Source organism: Mustelus asterias, chromosome 8, assembly GCF_964213995.1.
Source record: "Mustelus asterias chromosome 8, sMusAst1.hap1.1, whole genome shotgun sequence".
Taxonomy (NCBI): Eukaryota; Metazoa; Chordata; class Chondrichthyes; order Carcharhiniformes; family Triakidae; genus Mustelus; species Mustelus asterias.
In genome coordinates this window covers 90,470,322-90,497,313 of record NC_135808.1, presented here as the reverse complement: position 1 = coordinate 90,497,313, position 26,992 = coordinate 90,470,322, and the positions used below count along the sequence as shown (strand labels likewise).

Below are 26,992 nucleotides of genomic sequence, written 5' to 3'. Positions count from 1 at the left end.
AGGAGGGAAAGACGCTGTTAGGTTTGGTTCGGGTCACCCTCATTCCTATGCGGTGGTGATGGGGGGCCTTGGGGGGGGGGCAGATGCTCCTCTTTTCTGAGGGGTTGGTGGTGCCAGGTGCTTGTTGTGGTTGAGTTTGCCCTGCACTGACACAGATAAGGAGATTGTAGGTGGAGTGGTGAGATTGAAGATGGCAATGAGTTGTGGCAGGCGTGGGACTAGAGTGGGAGCTGAATTGTGAGGAACAGATCAGCTACTGGGCATGAAGATGGTGATTGGGGGATGCAGCAGGAGGCCTTGTGCCTGGTGTTGGCAACCCCCGAGGTAGTTGGGTGACAGATGGAGTTGGGGGTGGGAGGAGCGTGCGAGGTCCAGAGAGAGAATGAAGGTGGTTCACTTACCCTGGCTGAGCAAAGAAGATTAACCATCTTCTTCCAATGCTGCTGTCCCATCCTCTTTTGCAGTGGGCTGGCACTCACAAAGACTACCACTGCATCCTGGGGTGGGGAGGGGGCAGGGGGTGTGGTGGCCTTGCTGGAAGGCAGCCTCCTGGAGCGGGGGTAGATGCACTCCACCTCTGCTCCACTCCATCCAGCAGTTTGGTCAGGGCTCCCTCCAAAAAGTGAGGTGTGGACTTCTTGGCTGCCATTCCCTGGAAGTAAATGTGGAACAAGTGCTGGGGAGCCATTTACATGGAGCTCTCCAGTGATTTCAGTGATTAAGTTGTGGCAAGGTGGGCAAATCAGACGGAACATTCCACAGGTGCAGTGTGATTCCCGTGGGCATACATATGTTTGCGAATGAGGTATTAGTTTCGGAAATCGCACTGACGTAACCAACGGGAATCACCCTGTTCTATGCGCCCGAACTGACACTCTACCAAATTCTTCTAAGATTCTGCTCTTAACTCTGTTTTTCCCCACAGTCGCTGCCTAGTCTGCTGAGTTTTTCCAGTACTTGTTATTTTTATTTCAGATTTTCAGCATCCGCAGTAATTTGCTTTTGTATTAGTGAATGATCCAGCGTTGAATTTGACTGATTCTTTGAACCAGACAGGACAGTGATCTACTGATTGCTATTTTTCAGCTCACAGTTGCTCCAAAATACCTGCCGAAAACCCTGGTTAGTGCTGATGTTGCAGCAAATTACCTTACAAAGATCTATCCCCTCACTTTTGGGCAGAAGCCCAATCTAAGGTATGATTTGTCATGTGAACTAATATGTAATTACATCACTGGAACAAATCAGAGAGTATTAAAGTTGATTGGTCCAAAGAGCCCCATTACTATCACCCAAAGCAGAAAGCATTTTTCCGCCATTTTCTCCACTATATTGCCAGAGTTACAGACTCATGCTGAGGTATTGTTCCACCAATGTCATCAGTCCATGCTTGTCACGGCTTCAATCAGACAATTGAAGTTGGCCTGTTAGAATATGAACTCCCTGATTAAGGGCCAAATTGATGGGCCAATCAGGGAGCCTCTTGCTTCGTTCTGAATCAGGAGTGTCAGTTCCTCTGGCACTCCTAGTATAGGCTGATAACTGAAAGCACTCTGCATGCTGTTGTCAGAATTGTACAGAAGGGGATTTTGGTGAAGGGACTTCTGCCTCGGAGGACTTATTACATTGCTCAAGTGGCAATTCTTGTAGAGAGCACCAACTGAGTAGTTAACCTTGGAGAATGTCAGAACTGCACTCAATCGTGTTCACTTTAGTATACCTTTAGCAGAGGTCTGGTGACCTTATATTTTCATTCTGTTAGCTCTTTAGCCAATTCAGCCCTGGAGAAGATCAGCTAATTAAGCAAGGATCCCCCTCCTGGTTAATACAGCTCAATGTTACACGAGGAGATGATGCATTCCCCACTCAGCCACTTTGGGGAACTTAGCCAAAAGGCTGAAATTACATCTGGGGCTTTGCAGACACCACTTCAATATATGGTATACAAAGAACTTGCCCCTTTTATTGCCTCCAAGATACAAAGACTTTCAGATGCCAAGTCATTCATAAATACCATTAGCTTTCTCAATTTTGGGCATTATTTTAATGTTTCCAAGAAGAGAGACATGTTGCCGAATCTTTTTGTCCTGCACTGATCAGGTTGTACAAAAGAATGCCAAATTTCAAATGATCACGACAATTTTATACTATAGGAGAAAAGGGTGGTGATTGGTTGGCAAGTTGACTCTGATTGGCTCAGGTGTTGCCATGGAGAAAGCAATGGGGAAATATAGGCTCCCAAGCACTGGGGAATTAAACAAAGATGCAAGCCTTAGACATATTCATTTGACAGAATTCCCCAACATTGATCTCTGGCCTGAGTTGAGTAACTAATCTCAGCTTGGGTAAGAGAGAATCATTGCAATTGGCGCAGTACCTCCTGATCCCATCCTGAACCACTATTCAGTGACACCTAGAAAGTGTAAATGTGTGGATGTTCAGTGAGGACAGGATCCAACATTGTTCTCATGACCTCACAGTCAATTAACCTGTCAATACTCATTCTTCAGGCTTGTGTAGGATAATCATCAGTTAGAGGATGGATGAAACCCATGGAGCTATTAGTCAGTGCCTTCAGGAGAGGAGGATGTAAATTGGAAAAAAAATAAAAGCAAAGAATATTAGACCCAAGGTCAGTAAACTAATTAACATTACAACTACTTCAACAGTAAAATATGATTAGCTGCCATGCTAGTCTCCAAAGCAAGACCTCAAAAACGCTTGACTGGCAATGAAGCACTTTGGAACGTCCAGGAGATGTGCCTCATAAATGCAAGTTATTTCTTCTTAGTTGCCTCTACATCCATTCATGGAATTTTAGGAGACTTTTAAAATTGATATATTGTTTTCATCGAAGAACCAAATACCTGCAGCAATTAAATCAGCCTTCTGATGTTAATGTAACTAGAATATACAAACGTATGAAAGAAAAATCACTACATCTGGTATGGGAAAATAGTGGATCCATTACAAACTGGACTTCCTATTTAAGTATATTTGAGAACCTCAAGTATTAATCTTAGCACTTATCCTTTTTGAGGGTTCCCATGACCATTGGATTTTACAACTGTTGACAGCATTCAATAATGTTAATTATTGGTAATTATTTTTTCACTATGTTAATAGGTCTATTTATCTCCATAACAACAAGCTTACGGATGCAGGATTACCCGATCACATGTTTAATGGATCTGATGGCGTTGGAATATTAATCATGTCAAGTAATTTCTTGAAGTACGTTCCCAAGAATTTGCCGAAGGAATTGTTCAGGTTGCATTTAAAAGTATGTGAAAATCTTTCAAAAAGAAACAGTAGTTTTTATTTCAAGCTCAAAGTAATAACTTTACCTCATTGCACTCTTTTTATATTCAAATGTTGGCAGAACAACAAACTTGAAAAGATTCCTAAAGGAGCTTTCGATAATCTTTCTAATCTTCGAGAACTGTATCTTCACAACAATTACATAACCAATGATGGAATAGATAATGAAACATTTTGGTAAGGACCTTACATGATAAAGATGTTGAGACCTTATAGAGCAGAATAAAAGCATTTTAGTTGGAAATTTGTATCTTTATATCTTTCAAAATATTCAAACGAGGTTACAATCACTGACACCTATAGAGTTTAAAAAGAAATTCAAATTTCCATTTAATAGCTAGAAAGGATGATATGGCAAGATTTCACATTTTGAGATTTTTATTGTAGCAAGTAGCTAAAACATCATTAACTTAACACTATTTTTGTAGGTAGCTTGTATTTTAAACTAAAGAAAATTACGTTCCACTTTTTGGTTAACACACCTCTCTTTCCAAAGAATTACAGTCCATATCGCAAACAGTCCAGCATTACTCCCAGCTTCCATTGGGTTCACATTTTCCATTTCGCTATGTACTAACTTTGAGTGACAGCTTCCAGGCATTTCCACTAGTTTTGGGTGAGTTTTCTAAATTGATCATCAGCAGAAAAGCCTGTCCCAATGATTCCCCCCCTCTGGCCATAACAGGATGAATCTCATTGGAATCCTTAGATGGTGGTGGAAAATGCACCTCTTCATCAAGACATCTTCTTCCTCCCATATCAGACTGTGGTAGTTCACAAAGCGAAGCAGCCTCTTCACTCTGCTGACCACACAAAACTTATGTCCATGTGCAGTATTCATTGATTTGTAGGGAAGCCTGTAACCTGATCTCACAAATGGCTCCCTCTGTGGTCATTTCCATGGCAACATGAAACACATTAGCCTTGCATCCAGGTAGAAATACTGATTAGCAATTCATGGTCCCAACTCTCTTTCATAGTAAATGGACAGTTTACAATGCAAATGTTTACAACCTAATACTTACAACACCTTTCCAAGACCTTGGGAGATTCAATCAAACTCAGAGACTGCTGCCATTTCCTCCAATAACGAACACCTTATACCATCACGCCAGTAACACAACCTGGGCCTCCTTTTGATCTTTAGCCACCCCAAGCCTGTTGTCAAGCAGAATTCAGAACAGATCACATGAACCCCCCACCCACCCCCCACCCCCACCCTGGTTTATCTTTAGGCACAGTTCCAAAAAGTAACAACTTTATAAACCTTACAATTGTAATAACCCACCGTGCATCCTCCACAAAGGATTTTCTGTTCATTTTTTATGCTGATGTTTATATTTCTTTGCAGTCTTTCACTTTCAACTCTCACAAATCCAGGTCAGACATGACCAGCCTTAAATCAAAGCATTACTCTGCCCCAATCAATGCCTTCACTGCAAATGTACAATGCCTCCCTGAGCATGAAGGGCGGCACGGTAGCACAGTGGTTAGCACTGCTGCTTCACAGCTCCAGGGTCCCGGGTTCGATTCCCGGCTCGGGTCACTGTCTGTGTAGAGTTTGCACATTCTCCTCGTGTCTGCGTGGGTTTCCTCCGGGTCAGTGTGATCTCCTGGACTCGTTTCGATCGCCTTAGGGGGTCGGAGAGGAATTTCCCAGATTTTTTTTCCCCATATTGGCCCTGGGGTTTTCACTCTGGGTTTTCGCCTCTCCCTGGAGATCACATGGTCTGGAATGGGGGGTGGGGGTGAGTTAATAGGTTGTGATGAACAAAGCATCGTAGCTATGAGGGACAGCTCGGTGGATAGGATATGAGTACGTAGATAGGCTGGAAAATTGGGCGGGGATCCTGGATTCAGGATTCAATCCTGGACCGGGGAGCGGCGCGGGCTTGGAGGGCCGAAGGGCCTGTTCCTGTGCTGTATTGTTCTTTGTTCTTTGTTCTTGCTCCGGTTTCCTCCCACAGTCCAAAGATGTGCAGGTTAGGTTGATTGGCCAGGTCAAAAAAAAAAAATTGCCCCTTAGAGTCCTGGGATGCGTAGGTTAGAGGGATTAGCGGGTAAATATGTGGGGGTAGGGCCTGGGTGGGATTGTGGTCGGTGCAGACTCGATGGGCCGAATGGCCTCCTTCTGCACTGTAGGGTTTCTATGATTTCTATGAGAGTGGAATATACCGTTTATTACATACCACCTAATTTTATGGAACTTCTGAACGAGATTATTGTTTGATATTCTAGATTCATTCAGTTACTAAACAAAGTTGAGAATGGCCATATTATTTCACAGAAAAGGTAAAGAGATATTGATCTCAACCCAGGCCCCAGAGAGGGAAGGCTGTGCAGCAGCTGTTCTTTTGGTAAATGTGTTTTTGGACAGCTTATGTGATCACTTTTCCTGGTGTCAGCCAAAATCTATTAGATTTCTTGAAGACAATTCACAACTTGTTATGGTGGAATTTGAACTCCTAACAGCAAATTGCATTTATATAGCATCTTTAACCCAGTAAAACATCCCAAGGAGCTACACCGAATCACTATCAAACAAAATCTGACACTGAACCACATAAGAAGATTTTAAGCCAGGTGACTGAAAGTTTGGTCAAAGAGCTCGATTCAAAGGGGCATCATAAAGAATGAAAGAAGTAGAGAGGTTTACGGAAGCAATTCTGCAGCTTAGTGCCTAAACCAATATTGACGGTAAAGCAATGAAAATCATAATTGGAGAAGCGCAGAGGTTTTGGACTGGAGGAAGTTTCAGAAATGCTGGGGATTGGTGAGGCTATGGAGGGATTTGATCATTTTAAAATTAAGGCATTGCCACATCACGAGCTAGACCAGCAAGTGAACTAGATTTGATGTGATTTGATTTGATTTGATTTATTATTGTCATATACAGTGAAAAATATTGCTTCTTGTGCACTATACAGACAAAGCATAAGGTTCATAGAGAAGGAAAGGGAGTAGTGTTACAGTCATAGTTAGTCATAGTTAGGGTGTAGGGTGTAGGGTGAGTTAGAATACTGGCAGTAGGCTGGAATTCTACTGCCACGGAGTGGTCGAGTGGTGGACAATGGAAAGGTCCGTTGACCTTGGGCGGGATTTTCGGTTCAAGCAAGGCCGTAAGTCCCGCCCTAGATCTCTGAATTAATAGTCCAGTACCATTACCACGAGGCTACCTGTTCCTCACTATAGAACATTCTTAAATCAGAAGTCATCTCAAACTATCTCAGTTCATCCAAAGTAAAACTCTGGGGCAAATTTTCCCATTCTGCCTCCCACAGGAATCGTAGCGGATGAGGGGCGGACCATGGAAAGGTCCATTGACCTCAGGCGGGATTTTCCTGTTTCGGGGCGAGTGTAGCCAGAAAATCCCACCCTCTGTATTTCATGAGGTTCCATATTCTAGGCCATTCAAGAATGGGTGTGACTCATCTAAAGAGGGTAGTGTACAGTGTTAAATAACTTTCCGTTTTACAATTAAGTTGAACTTTAAGTCATTCTGTTGTGTGTAGGCATTACACTAATGGTAAGACTGCCATAACATATTTAGAAAAATGTAAATTAATTCTGAATTGTCCATAACTTTTGTTCTTTTTGAATTAAGGAAACTATCAAGCTTAGAATACCTGGACCTGTCAAGTAACAATCTGACTCAAATACCAAAGGGGTTACCTCGGAATATTATTCTCTTACACTTGGAGAAAAATGCTATCAAATCGATACCTAGTAACTGGCTGACGCAGATAAAAAACCTTGAATATCTCTTACTTCATAACAACAAGATAAAGGCAAAAGAAATTAATCCATTTGCTTTCAAGGGGCTGAAAAAACTCCATACCTTCCACCTCTACAATAATATGCTCGAAAGAATCCCAAGTGGTTTGCCACGACGGGTGAAGACATTAATGCTTCTCCATAATCAGATCTCAGAAATTTCCAGAAATGATTTTGCTCACACATACTTTTTGACAGAGCTTAATCTGAGTTACAATAAACTAACGAGTCCCAAAATCCACCCAGATGCATTCCGGAAAATGAGGCTGCTTGAATCGTTGGATTTCTCTGGAAATAATCTAAATGTAGTGCCCAGTGGTCTGCCAAAGAACTTGCATGTCCTACGGCTCAAGGAAAATGAAATAAATTCAATTCCTGATGGCTCACTCTCAGGAATGACAAAACTGAAGGAACTCTTCTTGAGCAATAACAAACTTAAACTGAACTCTGTCTATCCAGGGGCGTGGAAACAGTTGGCTAATCTACAGGTAAGAGATTATTAATATCCACTGCACTATCAGAACAAATCACTGGGGAAATTGCAAGAATAACATTTTTCTATTCATAACTCCTTGCAATTGTCTTTCTTTATCTTCTTTCCCAGAAGTGCTTGCTCATCTTGATGTTTGTGTTACCTGACCCATTCTTCTTGTATGAGTCCAGAGAATGAGTGTTGGCTGCCCATTCATATATAAGGAGCATTATTAACCAAATGGATTCCTTCTTTAGTTGATGCATGCAGTTTTGAGATAAGTCAGGAGCAGAGACTATTTTTCACCATGTTTGCCCGTTGGCATCGAGGACTTAAAGCTTAAGCTTATTTATTCGTGTCACAAGTAGGCTTACATTAACAATACAATGAAGTTACTGTGAAAATCCCTCAGTCACCACACTCTGGCGCCTATTTGGATACACTGAGAGAGAATTTAGCATGGCCAATGCACCTAACCAGGGCGTCTTTTGGATAACGTGCCATGAAGCAGGATCTGCTTGTTCTGAATTAAGTACTTATCTCTGGAAATAGCAGAGGCCATGTCAAGCCTACCTTTACCTAATCCATAATCCTTGGGCTCTTGAAATTAAATTATCGTTCTTAAGTACTGATAGAAACTCCAACCTGCAAACTTACAAGGACGTGGTGAACATTTTCAGGAACCATTTCATTATTCTCAATTAATCGCTATTCCATCGAGAGATTAATTCCATGGGAAAAAAATATTCATCCATGGTTCAGTAATGAAGTTAAGGATAGAGTTGGATTAAAGGAAGTTTAGAATATTGCCAAGAAAATCAATAAAATTAGGGGTGAGTTTCAGATATCAACAAAATATTGAGAAGGCAGAAGGAAATAGAATATGAGAGTAAACAAGGCAGCAATGTAAAAACAGCTTCTACAAATATGTGAAAAGGAAGAGAGTAGCAAAAGTAAACATGGATCTTTAGAAGTTGAGAAAGGAGAAATTATAATGGAGAATAGGAAATGTCGGAGACAGAAATCTGATACTTCGGGGGTGATTCTCCCAAAAAAGTTCGAAGTGCTGAATTCGTGGGAAAACTGATGTAAATCATGATTATTTTTTCAGTAGGAGTTCAGACTCGAATTTCCCACACTCTGTGCAATACAGAGGTCACAATCGTGAATATAATTAAAAGCTCAAGGGGCGGGGCCTATTCACACCAGACTCTAACAATTCTGGATCTCTGCGTTTGCACAGTGGCCCTGAACTGTCAGCCTGCAGTTTGCTGGCCAGCTCAATTGCCCTGATCTCCAGCACCCTCCCACCCCAGCAGTGATGATCCCACCCAACCCAGCAGACCACTTCTACGGGATGCAGATTCCCCCAGGAGGCAGCTCCCCCATGCCCCGGCAGACCCTCCTCCCCCCACCCCCCTCATGGGAGGCACACCCCCCATGGCACACCCCCCACCTAGCCCACCCTGATTGCTGGCCTCCCTCCAGTCCCAACCAATCCCCATGCAGAGTGGTAGCGGGACCCCCTCCCCACCCACACCAATCGCCCAAAGCCCCGCCTGCCACGCCCTGCCCTCTTGGCACTGACCCTAGGCCCCACCTCCTTGGCACTCATGCCTGATGCCCAGTGGGCAGTGCCAAGGTGTCCTGAGCTTGGGCACTTTGCCCCTTGGGCAATGCCAAGAGGAACAGGCTGGTACTGCCAGGATGCCCTTGCCCAAGGGACACCACCGCCCCCCCGCTGCCCGACACCTGGGGACCCCGATTGCCGTCCCTTCACTCCAGCGGGGTCTCCCGCTAGCTCCCCGAAAGTAGGGAGCTACTCTAAACCCTGCTGGAGTGAAATTGTACGGGCGGAGTGGGAGATGCTATCGGGCCCGGAGAATTCAGTCCCAGGCCCGATAATCACATTCAAATAACATTAAAATAATGTTAAAATTGCTTACCTGCTGGTCCTGCCAGTTTCCAGTGTGTTTCTGATCACGCCGGACATCCGTCGCTGGGAAATGTGCGCGCACCAGGAACGCGTGGGCAAATCCCGCAAATCGGCACACACGCTTGACCCGCCAAAATATTAGCAAGTTGGAATGGGAGAATCGCGGCCTTTATATCTGTCTTCACATTAGAAAACACATACAAAATACCCAAAATCTATTTGATGTGTAGGTTAAAGGGATTAGTGGGGTTACAGTGAGAGGGCCTGAGTAAGATGCCCTGTCGGAGAGACAGTGCAGACTCGATGGGCTGAATGGCCTCTTTCTGCCCTGTAAGGATTCTATTCTATTCTATTCTAATTAGTGGGGAATCAAGGGTTTCCCGAAAGCGAGAAAGTTAGTAAAGTAGTTAATAGCACTGAAGAAAAAGCACTGGAGAAATTAGAAGGACAGAAAGCTGACAGATTCCCTGGGCCTGACAACCTACACTATTGTTCTTTTAAAAAAGATGAGTACAGGATTAGTGGATTTGCTGCTTCTGATTTTCTAAAATTTCTCAGATTTGGAATGGTTCCTGTTTATTGGAAAGGAGCAAATTTAACATTGTTTATTTAAGGAGAAAGAAAACAGGGGGCCACCAGTCAGTTAGACTGCCATCAGGAGGCACGGTGGCATACTGATTAGCACTGCTGCCTCATGGCGCCACGAACCCGGGTTCAATTCCGGCCTCGGGTCATTGGCTGTGTGGAGTTTGCACCTTCACCCCATGTCTGCGTGGGTTTCGTCCGGGTGCTCCACTATCCTCCTAGGGTCCTCCCATGTGCAGGTTAGGAGGATTGGTCATGCTAAAGTGCCCTTTACCGTCACCATATGTGTAGGTTACGTGGATTAACCATGGCAAATATGCATGGTTACTGTCAAACCTGGTGTTGTTAAAACTCTTACTGTCAAAGGGCAGGGGGAGGGTCTGGGTGAGATGTTCTTTCAGAGAGTAAGTGCAGACTCGATAAGCCGAACAACCTGCTTCAGCATTGTAGGGATTCTATGGATTCTAACTCATGGAACTGATTATTAAGGAATGGTAACAGGGAATTAAGATACAGTGGATGCAGTATATTTGGATTTTTTAAAAGCATTTGATTAGATGCCACATGAAGGCCGCGATTCTCCCAGAAATATTCTAAGTGCCAAATTTGCTTAAAAATTGGAGTAACTCCTGCTGTTTTTTTTTAGTGGGATTTTCAAAATGAATCTCCCATACTCTGTGCACAGTAGAATGCCTCAGGGAGTTAACCTGGTGTTGTTAAACTTCTCACAGTAGAATGCCTCAGGGAGATTCACGCTGAAAATCTAGGATGAGGCCTATTCCCGCTAGAGAGGCCGGCAGGATAGCACTGAGCGGGCCACTGCGCATGTGCCGATCTGTCAGAGTGGACATCGGCGAATGCGCAGTAGCCCCACACTGCCGGCCTCCCGATCACTGGCCAGCGATTGAGCTAGCCAGCCTCGTGACCACCTGGAGGGCCTCCATTGCCTCCCTTCACTCCAGCAGGGTCGAGCCGCCAGCTCCCCATTAGTGGAGAGCTGTTGTAAACCTCACTGGAGTGTATCACTCCTGGTTGGGGGGAAGAGGAGGGGTGGGGGGGGAGGCTAGTGGACCCAGAGATTTCAGTCCCGGGCCCGCTAATGATATTAAAATGGAGATTATAATATTTAAATCAGCTCTTCACCGATTTCCGCTGCAGAGCTGATGACTCCGGCTAAATGGCCTCCAGACTAGCGCAGCGGGCTGGGAGAATCACCCCCAAAAGGTTTGGGGCAAGAAGGGAAGGGAGGGGTGGGGGAGGAAGGCATAAAATGGGATTATTCATGTGGTTGGGAGGGATATTTGAGCAAGGATAGAGAATTGTTTAAGGAACTGAAAATAGGGATAAATGGATCATTTTCAGGTTGGCAGGCTGCACAGTCAGTCCTTTGGCCTCAGTTAGTGAATTAGTTGAAGGGACCAAGTGGATAGAACAGAATAGAATAGAATAGAATCCCTGCAGTGCAGAAGGAGGCCATTTGGCCCATCGAGCCTGCACTGACAACAATCCCACCCTGATCCTATCCCTGTAATCCCACATATTTTCCAAGTTAGTCCCCCTGACACTAAGGGGCAATGCAGCATGGCCAATCAACCTAACCTGCACATCTTTGGATTGTGGAGGGAAACTGAAGCACCCGGAGGAAACCCACACAGACATGGGGAGAACATGCAAACTCCACACAGACAGTGACCCGAGGCCAGATTTGAATCCTGGTTCCTGGCACTGTGAGACAGCAATGCTAACCACTTTGCCACCAAACGTATCAACGTTTGCTGACAATATAAAGTTACGCAGGAAAGTAAGCTATGATGAGGACACAAAGGATTAAATTTTCCTTGCGCCATGGAGATTGGTTTGGAGGTGGAAGGGCCGTGAAACTGGGGAGAAAACATGTCAGAATTGCTCCACAATGGCTTCCTGACCATTTAGTCACCAGTGCGTTGGAAGTTTCCTGCTCTTGGGCTGCCCCCACAGGGTAGAACCCAGCAGCTCCTTCGAGGGGACCTCATAAGGGAAGGTCAAAGACTCATCTAAGCGGAGCTCTATGTCCCAATTCTATTCTATTCTATTCACTTGGTCCCTTCATCTAATTCACTAAAAATACATTATAACTAACTGAGGCCAAAGGGTTGACTGTGCGGCTCCTCAATAGTAAGAGGCTGCCAACCTGAAAATGATCCATTTATCCCTATTTTCAGTTCCTTAACCAGTTCTCCATCCTTGCTCAAATATCCCTCCCAACCACATGAACAATCCTATTTTATGCCTCCCTCCCTCCGCCCTCCCTCCCTCCCTCGCCCCCGAGGTGAAAGGCTGCAGCCACACCAATGGCCCCAGCAGCTTTGGCTCTCTTCATTCTGAGATTAGCAGAAGGCATTCAGAGCACCTCCATGTTGAGGCACTTTCAAAATATCCTTTCTGCTCAGCATTAGCCACATCCCACAATGGGGCTGCTGGCTACTCTGTGGCTGTGGTCCCTCTGATTGGGAATAGGGAACCTTCCCACCATTTCTAACAGGATGGTGAATACAGAGGCAGAAAATCCCCTCCCCAACCACCCTCAGTCATTGAGTATATTTTTACTGAGGTGGATAGATTTCTGGATTCAATCGTTATGGGCATCGGACAGGAAAGTGGAGCCAATGTTGACAATCAGCCGTGATCTTTTTAAAGATGATCAGGCTCAAGGGTGTGAATGGTCTGTTCCTGCTTCAATTTCTCATGAGCTTTTCTTCTGACTCCCATCTAGTTTTTATATTATCTATAATATTAAAATAGTCCAATCACAGTTTGATATGTCAGTGGAAGGCTGCTGGTGTTCAAGACATTGTAGCAAACACTTCCAGTTAAGGCAAGAAGAAATTTGAAGAAAAACCTTATTAAACTTTTATATATTTTCAAAACCAAGCAAATGAAAATTGCAAATGAACAATATTATTGCAGACAATTTCCTCCAAAGAAATGTAATAATATTAAATCTGTGAACTCTGTCCATAATGTTTCTTAATTAATTTATGGGTTGTGGGTTCAGGCAACTACAAAGTAGTTAAGTGCTTTTCAGTTCCTCTTTTGTGTTAGGAATGATGGGGGGTACTTGAGATGCATTTAACCGTGAAGGGAAAGATTAACAAACTTGGCTGCATGCTGTCTAAAAACCATTAAGCTGTCAATCAAAGGAGAGTTAAAAGGATTGGACTGATATTGAATGAAAACAAGGCTTTTCAAGGGTTGAAGGTATTTTAAAGGTTCTGAGCCTTCTGTGAAATAAATGCTGTGTTAAAAGAATGGGACTCTGTGAGCAGCTGTGGAGAAGGGAATTACCCCCCTAGTGAAAGTGATTGACCGCTGTCAATCAGAGGGCCTGAAAAGGATCTTCTCACATCTGCAGCTTTTCAGAGAAAGGGGAATCCGTTCTACAGAATGGAGTGCTGCCATGATTTGGAAGCCTGCCAGGTATCCAGGGGGCACAAAGGTTAAAGTGACCAGCCCGCTTCAAAGTTTTCACAGTCCACAGATCAGAATGTAGGTCAGTGAGATATCTGAAACCTGCATGCCAAGAGTGATGTTCAGTTTTCACAGGGCTAGAAAGGGCAATATAGCCACTAGACCCCCCCCCCGCCTCCATCCCCCCCCCCCCCCCCCCCCCCCCCCCGGCCCGGCGCAGAATGTTGAGGTCAATTCCTTGCCCCAAACCTGAACCCACCCAACTCCCAGGACCCTTGGGGGACCCTCCCCCTGCAGCCTGGCAGTAGTAGAGGGCACATTGGCACTGCTCTTACCTCCTTGACTCTCCCCCCCCCCCCAAATCGGGTCCAACACGACAGACCAAGGTGTCAGTGCCAGGGTGCAAGGGGCAGCGCATTGTTGACACAGTCAAGAGGGTGGCCTCAAGGGAGGGTGCTGAGGGAGGGGGGGCAGCACAGGGAGGGGGCTAAGGGGATGTCTGAGGGGTGGGGGGGGGCTGTGCTGAGGGGATATCTGAGGGGGTGTTGGCTGAGGGGCACCTGAGGCGGGGGGGGACACACCCTCAAGCCTGTGTGATGTGTGTGTGGGGGGTGAGGTGACCCGTTATTTTAATGGAGGGGGAGGGAGGCCCTTCTGTAAATATTTCCGGAGGAGATGATGGTGCTCCCCTTGTCAGTGGGGGTCACCATGCCCTTGGTGAAGGGAGGGGGGGGGGGTTCTCTAAAATGTTTTTAATCAATCTCTTGGTCCTCCTTTGCTGAATTCTGAACTGCTCCCAATCCTCAGGCTTGCTACTTTTTCGAGCAACTTTATCTGACTAATGTTCAGGCTTGCTAGTTTTTCTATCACTTTTATGTGTTGTAATAAGGCGCAAGATAAGTGCAAGTTTCTCTTTTGTCCTTTGAATTAAACTTGTCACTACCATTTTAAAAACAAAAGATGGAGCAAAGGGGTTGATAAGGAAAGCATGGAGAGATGGAAGAGGATGAGACTCGAACAGTGATGCCTGATGTGTGTTGTAAATGTCTTTAAGGGATTGCAGCATGACCTGACTAAAAAGGAGGTGTGTCATGCAATCCAGTTTAGTTTCACTTTTGCTTTTAAGCAGAGCACACACACACAGCCTTGCTGCTGATGTCTTCAAGCTTTATACCTGATAACTGTTTCCATGTGCCTCGTTTCAATAAATGAACCAACAAAGTCTTTACCAAATCCCATATGAGTGATTGGCGCTTTTATAGCATTATAAAAATGCAACAATATGGGCATGTTTGGGAAAGGGATCAGGAGGCAGAGGTAAAGTTGGATATATAAATGAACACACATGCTTCCTCCCTGCTACACATGCAGTTTTTAATGTCAGATTTCAGCACACCGGCCCTCAGCTGAATGAAGCAAGCTGTGAAGTAATGGGGAACAGTTTGCCTGAAGCTGGGATCTTCATGAGGCCTTGCTGTGTTTGTTGGGCAAAATGTGGAAAGTGCAATTGTTGGATTGATCGGGTAGTTGAATGGGTGCCGAGGCTGTGTGTCAGAGATTTTGTTTTTATTGCAATGTGATTAAGGAGAAGCTGGCTGCGTTTAGACTGACCCAATTTTGCAAAGGGGACCTCAAACAAGGCCTATTATTTGTATATGCAGACATAGGCATGAATACCTGTAGTCTATAACAGCTTGGTGAACATTGTATTCCTGCCCAGCACAGCAGAGGCTTAGCTGTCCATTTAGCACCCAAAAAAGCATCATGTTTCTAGCCAATTGTCTCAAATGTTGAAAAGTAATGTGAGTTTCTGCACGCTCTCTGAGCTGTGTTGATGGTTTCACATATCAGACAATACTACTGAAAAATTAATCAGTTGGGAGTAAGGAGAATTTCAAGTGGCAGTTTTCACTCCATTATTAATAGATTTGTTGAATACTATGGAAGATCATTGAAATAGCAACATAAATGAAATTAAGTGGCATTAGGAAAAGTTTTAGAAGAGAGAAGGAATTGATGCATAGAGTGAAAAGAATGAGAGGATTTATGTTTTTATAACCATATTTCTTTAGACCCCTTAGGGCCATTTATACCCGACAATATTTTCAATTTGTTCAGCTAAACACAAATTGCCTACAAGGTTACGATATCTGCTTGGGGGCATTAAAATCATTCGCACTGTTGTTTGTGTAATGAAAATAATACAGCTCCTTTCTGTACAACGGATAAGAGTGTCAGTTTTAATTTGTTGTTTTCTGTGTTCAGCTTTTGGATCTGTCAGGTAATCAGCTCTCCTATGTTCCATCCGATCTGCCAGAGTCTCTTGAATATATTTACCTCCAGAACAATCAGATTTCTGTCATCCCAGAGGATGCTTTTGAATCCATACCAAACATCAAAGGAATTTATCTTAGGTAAGGTGAATTTAATTATCAACACCATTGTAGGTGTTTATTGTCAAAGAGGGAAAGAATGCTCCTCACTTCAATACGGAGAAAGTGCTCATGAAGAGGAAGCCTGCCTTCTGTAATTATACCTGAGGCTCTCTGACTGCCCAGTACACTAGCTGTGATACTAAATCCTTTGGCCCTTGGACCATCCTGAATAAGTTGAGTTTGGAGAGACAGTACTGAGGAAAACTGGAAGCTCCACAGTTTTGTGACAATCAGCTCTTCTTGATGTACAAGGGTCTTTTGGATGGATTTACCTCTCAAACAGATCAATTTTTGTGACACCAGAAAATGTCTTTCAATCCTGAATCATAAATACAAAACAGCAGGGAAAAAGGACTCATGGCGCAACACAGTTGGAGTTTCAGATGAGTAAGAGAAGTCAACATGATAAATGACTGTAAGAAAGTGAGAGAATTGGAAAGGAGAGATGGGGAATTGAGCATGCCAACCATTTTGTCCTGGTTTAAGGTGATAATGAATTTAAACAGTGATTTTCCATTTCTTAATCACATATGTACTGGTTTCAATTCCATTACTAGGATATAAAAGTTATAATTAGGCAGCGTGAATCCAGTTACAAGCAGCTATAGACCTGGAACACTAAGTTCAATGTTGCAGGTAATTGACAATCCCAGTCAGAAAGGATGGATGGTGCCGGGAATGGAAAAAGGTCAGAGAAGTGATGAGCGAAACTACAATTGGACTCAATGCTCTGGGCAGAGAGAAGAATATCATTCCTGTTCCTGTTCACTAGGTAAGACTAGAATTCATCTCTGTGCTCCTGGGGCAGAGAGCAAAAGTATTCCTGTTCCTGTCCAATACCAATTCTTTCTGGAAGTGCAATTATGTGCATTTTGGAAAAGGACAGAATTTATCTTTGATGATGTGGCCCACATCAAATAGCTCAGGGGCATTGACACAAGGGCAGCAGTCCCTGTGAAACTAGGCAAGGCTTTTGAAGAACGGAAAATTGTTGGAGAAAAACTGACAAGAAAGAAACAATTTGTGAAATCACACCAGGGTAAATGAAAATGATGACAGGTCAATTCTGACATTGGCTGTTAACTATTCTAATAATAGACTTGGAAACAGAGGTGTTTTTCACATATCCTATCTAGAGAAGGTGCTACATACATCAGTTACTGGAATGACAGTGTGGAACACATATTTCTCAGCTGGCACAAGTATAAATGATATTGGTTTGAGCAAGAGTTCATTATGGCAAAAGATTCAAGTACAAAGAAAACAAGTTGACATTTAAAAAGTTAATTATTAAGAAGGGAGCTTCTTCAATCAAAAACCTGTGCACAAAATGAAACTTCATTATAATAGTTATGGAGTGCTGCGCTGTCAAAGTTGCCATTTTTATTTGAGATGTTAAACTGTGGCCCCAAGAAGGCAGATGTAAATATCCTTATTGAAGAAAAGCCGGGGAAGTAAGTAGCCAATATATATTCCTCAACTATCATTAATAAAACTGATTATCTGTTTATTTCATTTCTGTTAGTGAGACTTTTAGTGTTCAAATTGGCTGATGTATCTTCCCACAATATGATGTGCACATCAAAATTATTCATTGGCTATGATTCACTTTGAAAGGTCATGAAAGATGCTGTATAAATGCAAATTCAATCTTATATCACATTCACTGTATCCAATCTTTTTATTTCACAGAGACAACAGACTCACAACAAGCAGAGTAAAAGAAACTGCATTTGAGAAGCTGAAGTTCTTACAAGTGCTGGATATGGGAGCATACTCTGAGTCTTCCTTCACATCCAAAAAGGAGGATGGTACCTCAGGGTACAAGTTAGAGAATGACAGTAAACAAGCTACTCAGAATGATAAGTAATTGCACATGGAAAGTAACTAAGAAATGAGTCTTGCGGTTTCCATGTACTATTTGCTGGCTGGTTTTACAAAATAGAGGTCTTCTAAATTAACTATTTCTGTCTCCTCCAACTGGCTCCTACTCCCCTAAATTCCACAAAATGTCCTAATCGTACAATGCCCTTACCTCCATGTTATCCTCCATCTTCTCCCACACTCAATCATCTTATCTATACAGCCCATCTACTTCCTTGATATCCACTCATCCATGTTCTTTATCAGTCAACTTGACTTCTTGAACCTCGTGCTTGCTGACATTATTGACCTGTTTACCTTATCTGTATCTGCCCACAGTCTTTTAAAAAATGTCTATATCACCCTCCTCGTCAAGAAATTCACCCTGAGTATTTTCACCATCTCTAACTGCCAGCCTTTCTCAAACTTGCTTTTTCTCCCAAAGATTGGAATTAGATGGTTGCTTTGTGACTACAGTCTTGTCCCTCTCATGACTCCTCATTCAAGTACCTTCAATCTAGTTTTGTCTAGCCCACAATGATGCGCGATTGATTCACACGGGAGGCTAGGACGTACCCGGGAATAAAGGCTTTTATTCACAACAAGAATAGAGTATACTGCTTAACAATACTATCCCAGACTAAGGGCTACTAGGAAGTAGCAGTGACCTTTATACTCCTGTAAGAAGGCAGAGCCAAACGGAGTGTACCACAGAACAATGCTAACAGGTGGAACACCCCAACCCTAACCCCAACAGTAACAAGAGTAACATATGTACAAGTACCCATAGTGGTAACCATCTATGGTTCACCACATTCACCCCTCCTTTAAAAACAAAGGCCGGTGGGGTAAGGAGACAATACGAACTGTCCATATGTTCACAAGTTCAGCCGTATCGGAGGTCCGCACCGTCTCTGCGACCTCCGCAGCACTGGCTCCAGTGCCGGTTCTGGTGACCGTGGTGACGACCCTCTCTCCGAGGTGGTGTCCAGTGACTCCTCCAGTTCCTCACACGCCTGGGGGCCTCGAGGTGGTGACAATCTCCTGGACTCAGGCAAGCTGTACACGGAAGTAAGAGGATTAAGTTGAGGTTCCGATGCTGCCCGCGCCATGTCAGGAGGAGAGAGAATGGGCAAAGGAATCCTAACCAGGGCTGCGGGAGTGGCGGGGATTTCCAGGTCCCCTGCAGGCGCCAGATCTCTGATAGAGACCGTGTCCTCTCGCCGTCAGGAAATGTCACATAGGCATATTGAGGGTTGGCGTGGAGGAGGTGGACCTGTTCAACCAAAGGGTCGGACTTGCGGGCCCTAACATGCCACCGCAGGAGGACAGGTCCTGAGTACGTCAACCAAGACGGCAGTGAGGTCCCAGAGGAAGACTTCCAAGGGAAGGTAAACATCCGCTCATGTGGGATAGCCGTACACAGGAGGGACCGGATTGAATGGAGCGCATTAGAAAGTACCTCTTGCCAACGGGAGACTGGAAGACCCCTAGACCTTAACGCCAGTAAAACAGCCTTCCAGACCGTAGCATTTTCTCTCTCGACCTGTCCGTTACCTCTGGGGTTATAACTCGTAGTCCTACTTGAGGCAATTCCTTTAGAGAGCAGGTATTGCCTCAAGTCGTCGCTCATAAACGACGAACCCCTATCACTGTGGATATAACTGGGGTAGTCGAACAGGGTAAAAAGACTCCGCAGGGCTTTGATGACCGTGGCAGCGGTCATGTCAGAACAGGGGATGGCAAAGGGGAATCGGGAGTATTCGTCAACCACGTTGAGGAAATACACATTCCGATCTGTCGAAGGAAGGGGGCCCTTGAAGTCGTCACTCAGTCGTTCAAAAGGGCGAGTGGCCTTAATGAGGTGTGCCCTGTCAGGCCGGTAGAAGTGCGGCTTGCACTCTGCACATACCTGGCAGCTTCGAGTTATCGACCTGACATCCTCTATGGAGTAGGGCAGATTCCGAGCCTTTACAAAATGGAAAAACCGAGTGATCCCCGGATGGCAGAGATCATTGTGGAGGGCCAGTAACCGGTCCTCCTGCACACTGGCACATGTTCCATGCGACAGGGCATCTGAGGGCTCATTGAGCTTCCCCGGACGGTACATGATATCATAGTTGTAGGTGGAGAGTTCGATTTTCCACCTCAAGATTTTATCATTCTTAATTTTTCCCCTTAACGTCTTGTTGAACATGAAGGCCACGGACCTTTGGTCCGTGAGCAGGGTAAACCGTTTGCCAGCCAAATAATGGCGCCAATGCCATACGGCCTCCACAATGGCCTGAGCCTCTTTTTCCACAGAGGAGTGCCGAATTTCAGGGCCTTGGAGGGTGCGAGAGAAAAAGGCGACGGGCCTGCCCGCCTGGTTAAGTGTGGCGGCCAGGGCGAAATCAGATGCATCACTCTCCACCTGAAAGGGGATGGACTCATCGATAGCGTGCATCGTGGCTTTCGCGATGTCGGCTTTTATCCCTTCAAAGGCAAGGCGAGCCTCTGCTGTCAGGGGAAAAGAGGTAGATTTTATGAGCGGACGGGCTTTGTCCGCGTAATTGGGAACCCACTGTGCATAGTACGAGAAGAAGCCTAAGCATCTTCTCAGTGCTTTGATGCTCGTGGGTAGGGGAAGTTCAAGGAGGGGACGCATACGGTCTGGATCAGGGCCGATGACCCCGTTTTCCACCACGTATCCGAGGATTGCTAGGCGGTGCTTGCTGAATACACACTTCTCCTTGTTATAGATCAGGTTCAGGAGAGCTGCAGTGCGTAAAAACTTCTGGAGGTTGGCGTCGTGGTCCTGCTGGTCATGGCCGCAGATAGTGACATTGTCCAGGTACGGGAAGGTAGCCCGTAGCCCGTTTTGGTCCACCATTCGGTCCATCTCACGCTGGAAGACCGAGACCCCATTAGTGACGCCGAAAGGGACTCTTAAAAAGTGGTAGAGACGGCCATCCGCCTCAAAGGCCGTGTATTTTCGGTCCTCTGGGCGAATGGGGAGCTGGTGGTAGGCTGACTTCAAGCCGATGGTGGAGAACACCCGGTACTGCGCAATCTGGTTGACCATGTCAGATATACGCGGGAGAGGGTACGCGTCCAGCTGTGTGTACCTATTAATGGTCTGACTATAGTCTATGACCATCCGGGGCTTGTCTCCAGTCTTGACCACCACGACTTGTGATCTCCCTGGGCTAGTGCTAGGTTGAATGACCCCTTCCCTGAGGAGCCGCTGAACCTCAGATCGAATAAAGATCCGATCCTCAGCGCTGTAATGCCTGCTCTTAGTCGCGATGGGCTTGCAGCCTGGCACGAGATTTTCGAATAGGGAAGGCAGGGTAATTTTGAGTGTCGAGAGACTGCATGTGGAGCGCGCTGGACAATTTGGAGGCTGCTGTTCTCCCACTGAAAGTGGAGGGAGTGGCCCATCATACTGCAGGGTCACACTCTTCAGGTGGACCATAAAGTCTAGCCCCAGGAGTACCGGAACGCAAAGGTGCGGTAACACGAGGAGCCTGAAGTTCTCGTAAACTGTGCCCCGCACCGTTAAAGTTACCACACAGCTCCCAAGAACGATAACAGATCGGGACCTCGACGCCATGGAGATTGTCTGCCTGACAGTTTGCACATGGAGAGCGCACCGTTTCACTGTATCTGGATGGATAAAGCTCTCCGTGCTCCCGCTGTCAAACAGGCAATGCGTCAGGCGCCCGTTTACCTCTATGTCCATCATGGACTTGTCGAGTCTGTGAGGCTTGGCCTGGTCCAGGATGATTGACGCCACTGTTGGATCCCGAGTGTAACTGCAGGCAGTTGAGATAGCCGACGACGAGGACCCCTGCTGGTCTTCTGCGGCCGGTGTCGACCAAAATGGCTGCGCCCACAAATCGCACGTGGTCGATGATGTTGAGAACGGCGGCACCCGCAGGTCGCACGTGGCTTGCATCGTCGTCATAGGAAATGGCGGCGCCCGTGAATCGCACGTGGCTGAAGACATCGATGAGGCCGGAGATGAGGAGATGGATCCTGGGGAGTCACACGCAGCACTGCTGGGCTTGGAAGGGGTCTTTGCTCGGCACACTTTTGCATAGTGCCCTTTCTTCCCACAGGCGGAGCAAAACACCGTCCTGGCCGGACATCTCTGACGAGGGTGCTTCGCCAATCCGCAGAAATAGCACCGTGGGCCTCCAGGAGCTGCCGCAGCCGTCAGGTCTGAAGTTGAGAGCATTATCGCGCAGTTCCGAGGAGCCGCCGAGTACAGTTGAGGCGGTGGCTATACTTGCCACGATGTTCCCCCGTGGTCGGTGGGGTAGGTTTCAAGACTTCTGGAGATCGTTTCCATTGCATCGGCCAATTCTACCGTCTTAGCCAGGTCCAGGTTACCCTGCTCTAGCAGCCACAGGCGAATATAGGATGAGCCGATTCCCGCCACGAACGCATCTCGGATAAGATCGTTGGTGTATTGAGTAGCCGACACCACCTTGCAATTGCAGGCTCTGGCTAGCTGTTGAAGTTCGCGCAGGTACTGTCCCGTAGTTTCGCCGGGCTGCCGCCGTCAAGTGGCTAATAGGTGACGAGCATGAATTTCGTTCAGCTGTTTATGGTACAGCTTCTTGAGTAATTCGATGGCCTCTTTGTAATTTTGGGAATCACGGATTGTTGCATACACAGTGTCGCTCACGCTTGCGTGGAGGACCCGCAATCTGTCGGCGTCAGACTGGGCTGCTGTCGAGGCGTCGATGTAATCCTCGAAACACTTCAACCAATGGTCGAAAGTATTCGACGCTCCAGCGGCACACGGATCCAAGGTTAGCCGAACGGGTTTCAGCATCTGCTCCATTTTTCTTCGAACAAAATTTTCGGTATTTTGTTGTGAATAAAATTGATGCGCAATTGATTCACACGGGAGGCTAGGCTGTACCCGGGAATAAAGGCTTTTATTCACAACAAGAATAGAGCATACTGCTTAACAATACTATCCCAGACTAAGGGCTACTAGGAAGTAGCAGTGACCTTTATACCCCTGTAAGAAGGCGGAGCCAAACGGAGTGTACCATAGAACAATACTAACAGGTGGAACACCCCAACCCTAACCCCAACAGTAACAAGAGTAACACATGTACAAGTACCCATAGTGGTAACCATCTATGGTTCACCACACACAATAACATGACTGCACTAATTAAAATTATAAACAACATCCTGTGTGACTGTAGCTCCCTATCTGTTCCCAGACTCGCTGAACTTTCTGCAACAGTTGACACTATTGTCTGCTCAATTTGCCTCTGGAATCTCTCATATGCTGTCGTCCCAAAGGGATTTTCTGGTTCCTTGTCTCAATGCAGAAGTGACACAGCTGCCAAGGGCATTTCTTACTCTGTTCACCAGATCATGTTGAGGGGAGGTAGAGAGAGACAGCAAGTGGCTCATAAAAACATTAGAACGTAAGAACTAGGAGCAGAAGTAAGCAATTCAGCCCCTTGAGCCTGCTCCACCATTCAATATGATCATGGCTGATCTCATCTCAGCATCATCTCCACTTTCCTGCCCACTCACCACAACCCTTCATCCCGCCACTAATTACAAACTTATCTACCCCCTCCTTAAATTTGTTTAGTGTTCTGGTGTCCACTACACGCAGGGTTAGAGAATTCCACAAATTCATGATCCTTTGGTTCGTACTCCCCTGAATTCCACAAAATGTCCTATTCGTATAATGCCCTTACCTCCATGTTATCCTCCATCTTCTTCACACTCAATCATCTTATCTATACAGCCCATCTGCTTCCTTGATATCCACACACCCATGTTCTTGATCAGTCAACTTGGCTTCTTCAACCTCATGCTTGATCCTCCTCATTTCTGTTTTAAATTTGCCATCCCTTAGACTAGAACTATGACCTCTCATTCTAGAATGCCCAACAAGGGGAAACATCCACTCTATGTTTACCCTGTCAATCCTCTTCAGCATCTTATATACTTCCGTTATATAACCTCTCTTTCTTCTAAATTTCAGGGAGTATAGCTCCAAAACTGCGCAATCTCTCTTCATAAGACAAGTCCTTCATTCCTGGAATCAATCTAGTGAACCTTCTCTGAACTGCCTCTAATTACCAGATGTGGTCTCAGTAATGTCTAGAAGCAATGCTTTAAGCAATGCTGCTGGAACTTTTTTGGTTGGTTTCATGGTTTGGTTTACTGAAAAATCATCAAAGCAGCAGGTGCCAAATTGTGATGATACAAATAAAACAAGTAATCATAATTCATGGCAGTTATAGACAAACATTAAAATAAAAATCAAATGTAAAATAAGAAAAGAATTGCACAATTATCAATATTTCAGCATACAAATAGTTACAATATGTTGCAAAATGCTTAATCTGCAGAATAAAAAATAAAAGGTGGACTGCACGCTGCAACTTGTGTTAAAGTCCATAGATCGTAAGTTTAAGATTAATGTTCACATGTATATTGATGGCATATAGTTCTATCTTGCTGCTTCTTCTTTTGATCTAAAGGTTGGTGTCATTCTCTGAAATTGTTTGTCTGATAAGATTTAAATGAGTTAAAGCTTCCACCAGCTCAGTGCTTTTCCCCCACTTGCATCATCACTTTCAATTTCATAAACATCCTCAGTCTATCTCCCCAACTGTTTCAAGAGATACAAAAACGTAGCGTCCAGTTCAGCCCTGAGCTCAGTTTTCTTCTTCATTTCTGTTGTTATTGAAACTCCTCTCTCTCATCTCTTCAACATCTCCAGTCTTAGCACTATCTGTGCCCTGCTGATGCCAGAAACCTAACAATCAATGCCTTTATTGTCAAGATGCCTGACTTCTGTAAAACATCCATAGTTGGACTTTCCGACATTAGCTCTCCACCATTCCATCCATAGACGGTCACATTTTTAACCCAGGTAACGTTTGGCCGCTCCCCAGACTTTCCCATTCCATTCATGGTGATGCCCACCGCTGGCAGAACCGGAACATCCCACCCGACGTCTCACTCTTCCATCACCTGTTCACTTCAAGTTCCACTGTTCCCCAGACATCAATTCCTGGCCTTGTTTTTAAGGCATTCTATTGTCATAGTCACTTACAGTACAGAAGGAGACGATTCGGCCCATCAAGTCCATGCTAGATCTGCAGACGAAAACCCAAATGGATTTTTCAATGTGACCTTCATCCAATTCTTCCTATATGATTTCCTCCTATCTTTTACTCCAACACACACCCTCTGCTCCTCCAGCCTTGGACCTCTTTATCCCTTGTTCCATTATCTGTACCAGTTTATTCGCTCTCAGAATTTTAGTAAAATTCTATACCCAGCTCCTCTGTTTGGTTGCCTCCTTCCCTGTTTCCAAGTCCTTCTCAAAACTCTCCTGATCAACTGCATCTTTGGTTTCTTATCCTAACCTCACCATATTATCTCCCCTTTGCTCTGTGACTACTTCATTCATTTCCTCCTTCAAGTAATGTGCTCTGAATCTTCTCAATGTAAGGTACACTATATAAATGCAAGAAGATTTATATATTTGCAGGGAAGGACAATGGAAAATGTGGTAAAACAATGGCAATGATGCTACTCGGGTATTTTATAAAAGAACAATTTGTTTCTGTTTATAACCATATATATTACTTAGAATGAATCTCAAAACTAACAAATATATATTTATCTAACAGATATGTATTTTAATTCTGAATTGCATTGAGAGGTGAAACTACTTTTATCAAATGTATCAAACCCCCATCAATGGATTGTTCTGTTGATCATAGCATGATACTGCATTGTCCATTTGGCCCATTGTGCCTGTGATGGTGAGATACATAACCTATTTAACTAATGAACTAATGCAATAAGTGGCAAAATATTTTGTTTGCAGGTATTGGTACAATTTTGTTTTGACAGGACTGAATATGTTGTTAATTGGGTCACCCAATGTCAGGAGGCTACTTCCAGCCTGGGGTGCAATTTTCAACAGGGGTGATTTGAATGTTTTAAAGTCTTGTTGTTGTCTTAGAATGTTATCATTTGTAAATCATTTATTAAAAGATAATATTGATTCCAATTGAATCCGTAGTTTATTTGAATCTGCAGAATTTACCATATCATTTCGTCTACAGCACGGTGAAAAAGGATTCAACCATGATAATACCTTATACTTCTCATCAGATATTTGAAATTAGTGGGATATTTGAAATGATTATGACAAATCCTGTGTTGGATTGACCTTGGGTTAAAACTTCTTGTCAGGCTGAAAGATTTACTCCTGACACTATTAGAACCACAAAAAGGACGATTTTGAAATGAGATACTGGGGAAAAAGAGAGAGAGAATGATTCCTGGACCATGGGTGATGACGTGATGACGTCCATTTGAGAACTTTACTCCACCCCTTTTTAAATTTTGTCTGTTAACAACTGAAGATTATTTTTATGGAGGAACTGGGACTTGTAAAATTGTAAAATTTTAAAGTTTTGAATTGTTAGATAAGTTCGGATTAATTAACCCATTCTGTCCCAAGCAGGATGAATCTTCGGGCCTGATTTTACCATTTTCATTCTAAGTGCTGAATCTGGGCGTGATTCAGATCCGACTTGGAAATCTGCTTTCAGGCGCCCCCATATGCACTCAGCATGAAAAAACAATTGCGGGTCCCATTCACGTTGTGGGAGGGGCTTAGCACACCCGAAATGATCGGAGCTCTGAACTGTGCATGCGCGGTTAGAAAAAATATTTGAAAAAGCCCGTCCGTGTCAGATCGTTCCCAGGCCGCAGAAAGCGGAGAAAGTGGCCCGGGAGTAATAAACAGGAGGGATGGCCCCCACAGACATCACTGTCCCCCTTATCCACCCCCCCACCAGTACCCAGACTGATCGCCACCCCCTGCCCCCTTCCCCCCACCGATCGCCCGCAGAGTGGCAGCGGACCCCCTGCCCCCCACCCCTCCCACCAGAGATCCATCTGCCCCCCCCGCACCAGCGAGCGATCAGCCCTCCCCCTCCCAGAGATACATCTTACCCGCCTCCCACCTCCCCCCGCCCGAGAACAATCTGGCCTCACTCCCCCCCTCAAGAGAATGATCTGGCCTCACCCCCCCACCACCCCCCAGAGGAACATCTGACTCGCCTCCTCCTCCCTCCCCACCCCCCCACCAGAGAATGATCT

General features: G+C 45.0%; 1 protein-coding gene across 3 annotated transcripts in view; it reads left to right on the top strand.

The window, feature by feature from the left end:
* The window catches only part of podn (podocan), a 49,139-nt gene extending 30,750 nt beyond the window's left edge, over nt 1-18,389 (top strand). For 2 of the 3 annotated variants that reach the window (XM_078218465.1, XM_078218466.1), the window contains exons 5-10: nt 1,087-1,196; nt 3,127-3,283; nt 3,383-3,498; nt 6,926-7,583; nt 15,801-15,949; nt 17,663-18,389. In XM_078218465.1, coding sequence (XP_078074591.1) covers nt 1,087-1,196; nt 3,127-3,283; nt 3,383-3,498; nt 6,926-7,583; nt 15,801-15,949; nt 17,663-17,840 — 1,368 coding nt within the window. In that variant the 3' untranslated portion in view covers nt 17,841-18,389. The remainder of the gene's footprint in view (nt 1-1,086; nt 1,197-3,126; nt 3,284-3,382; nt 3,499-6,925; nt 7,584-15,800; nt 15,950-17,662) is intronic. The other variant, XM_078218467.1, reaches the window with a different exon arrangement.
* The last annotated feature ends 8,603 nt before the right edge of the window (nt 18,390-26,992 follow it).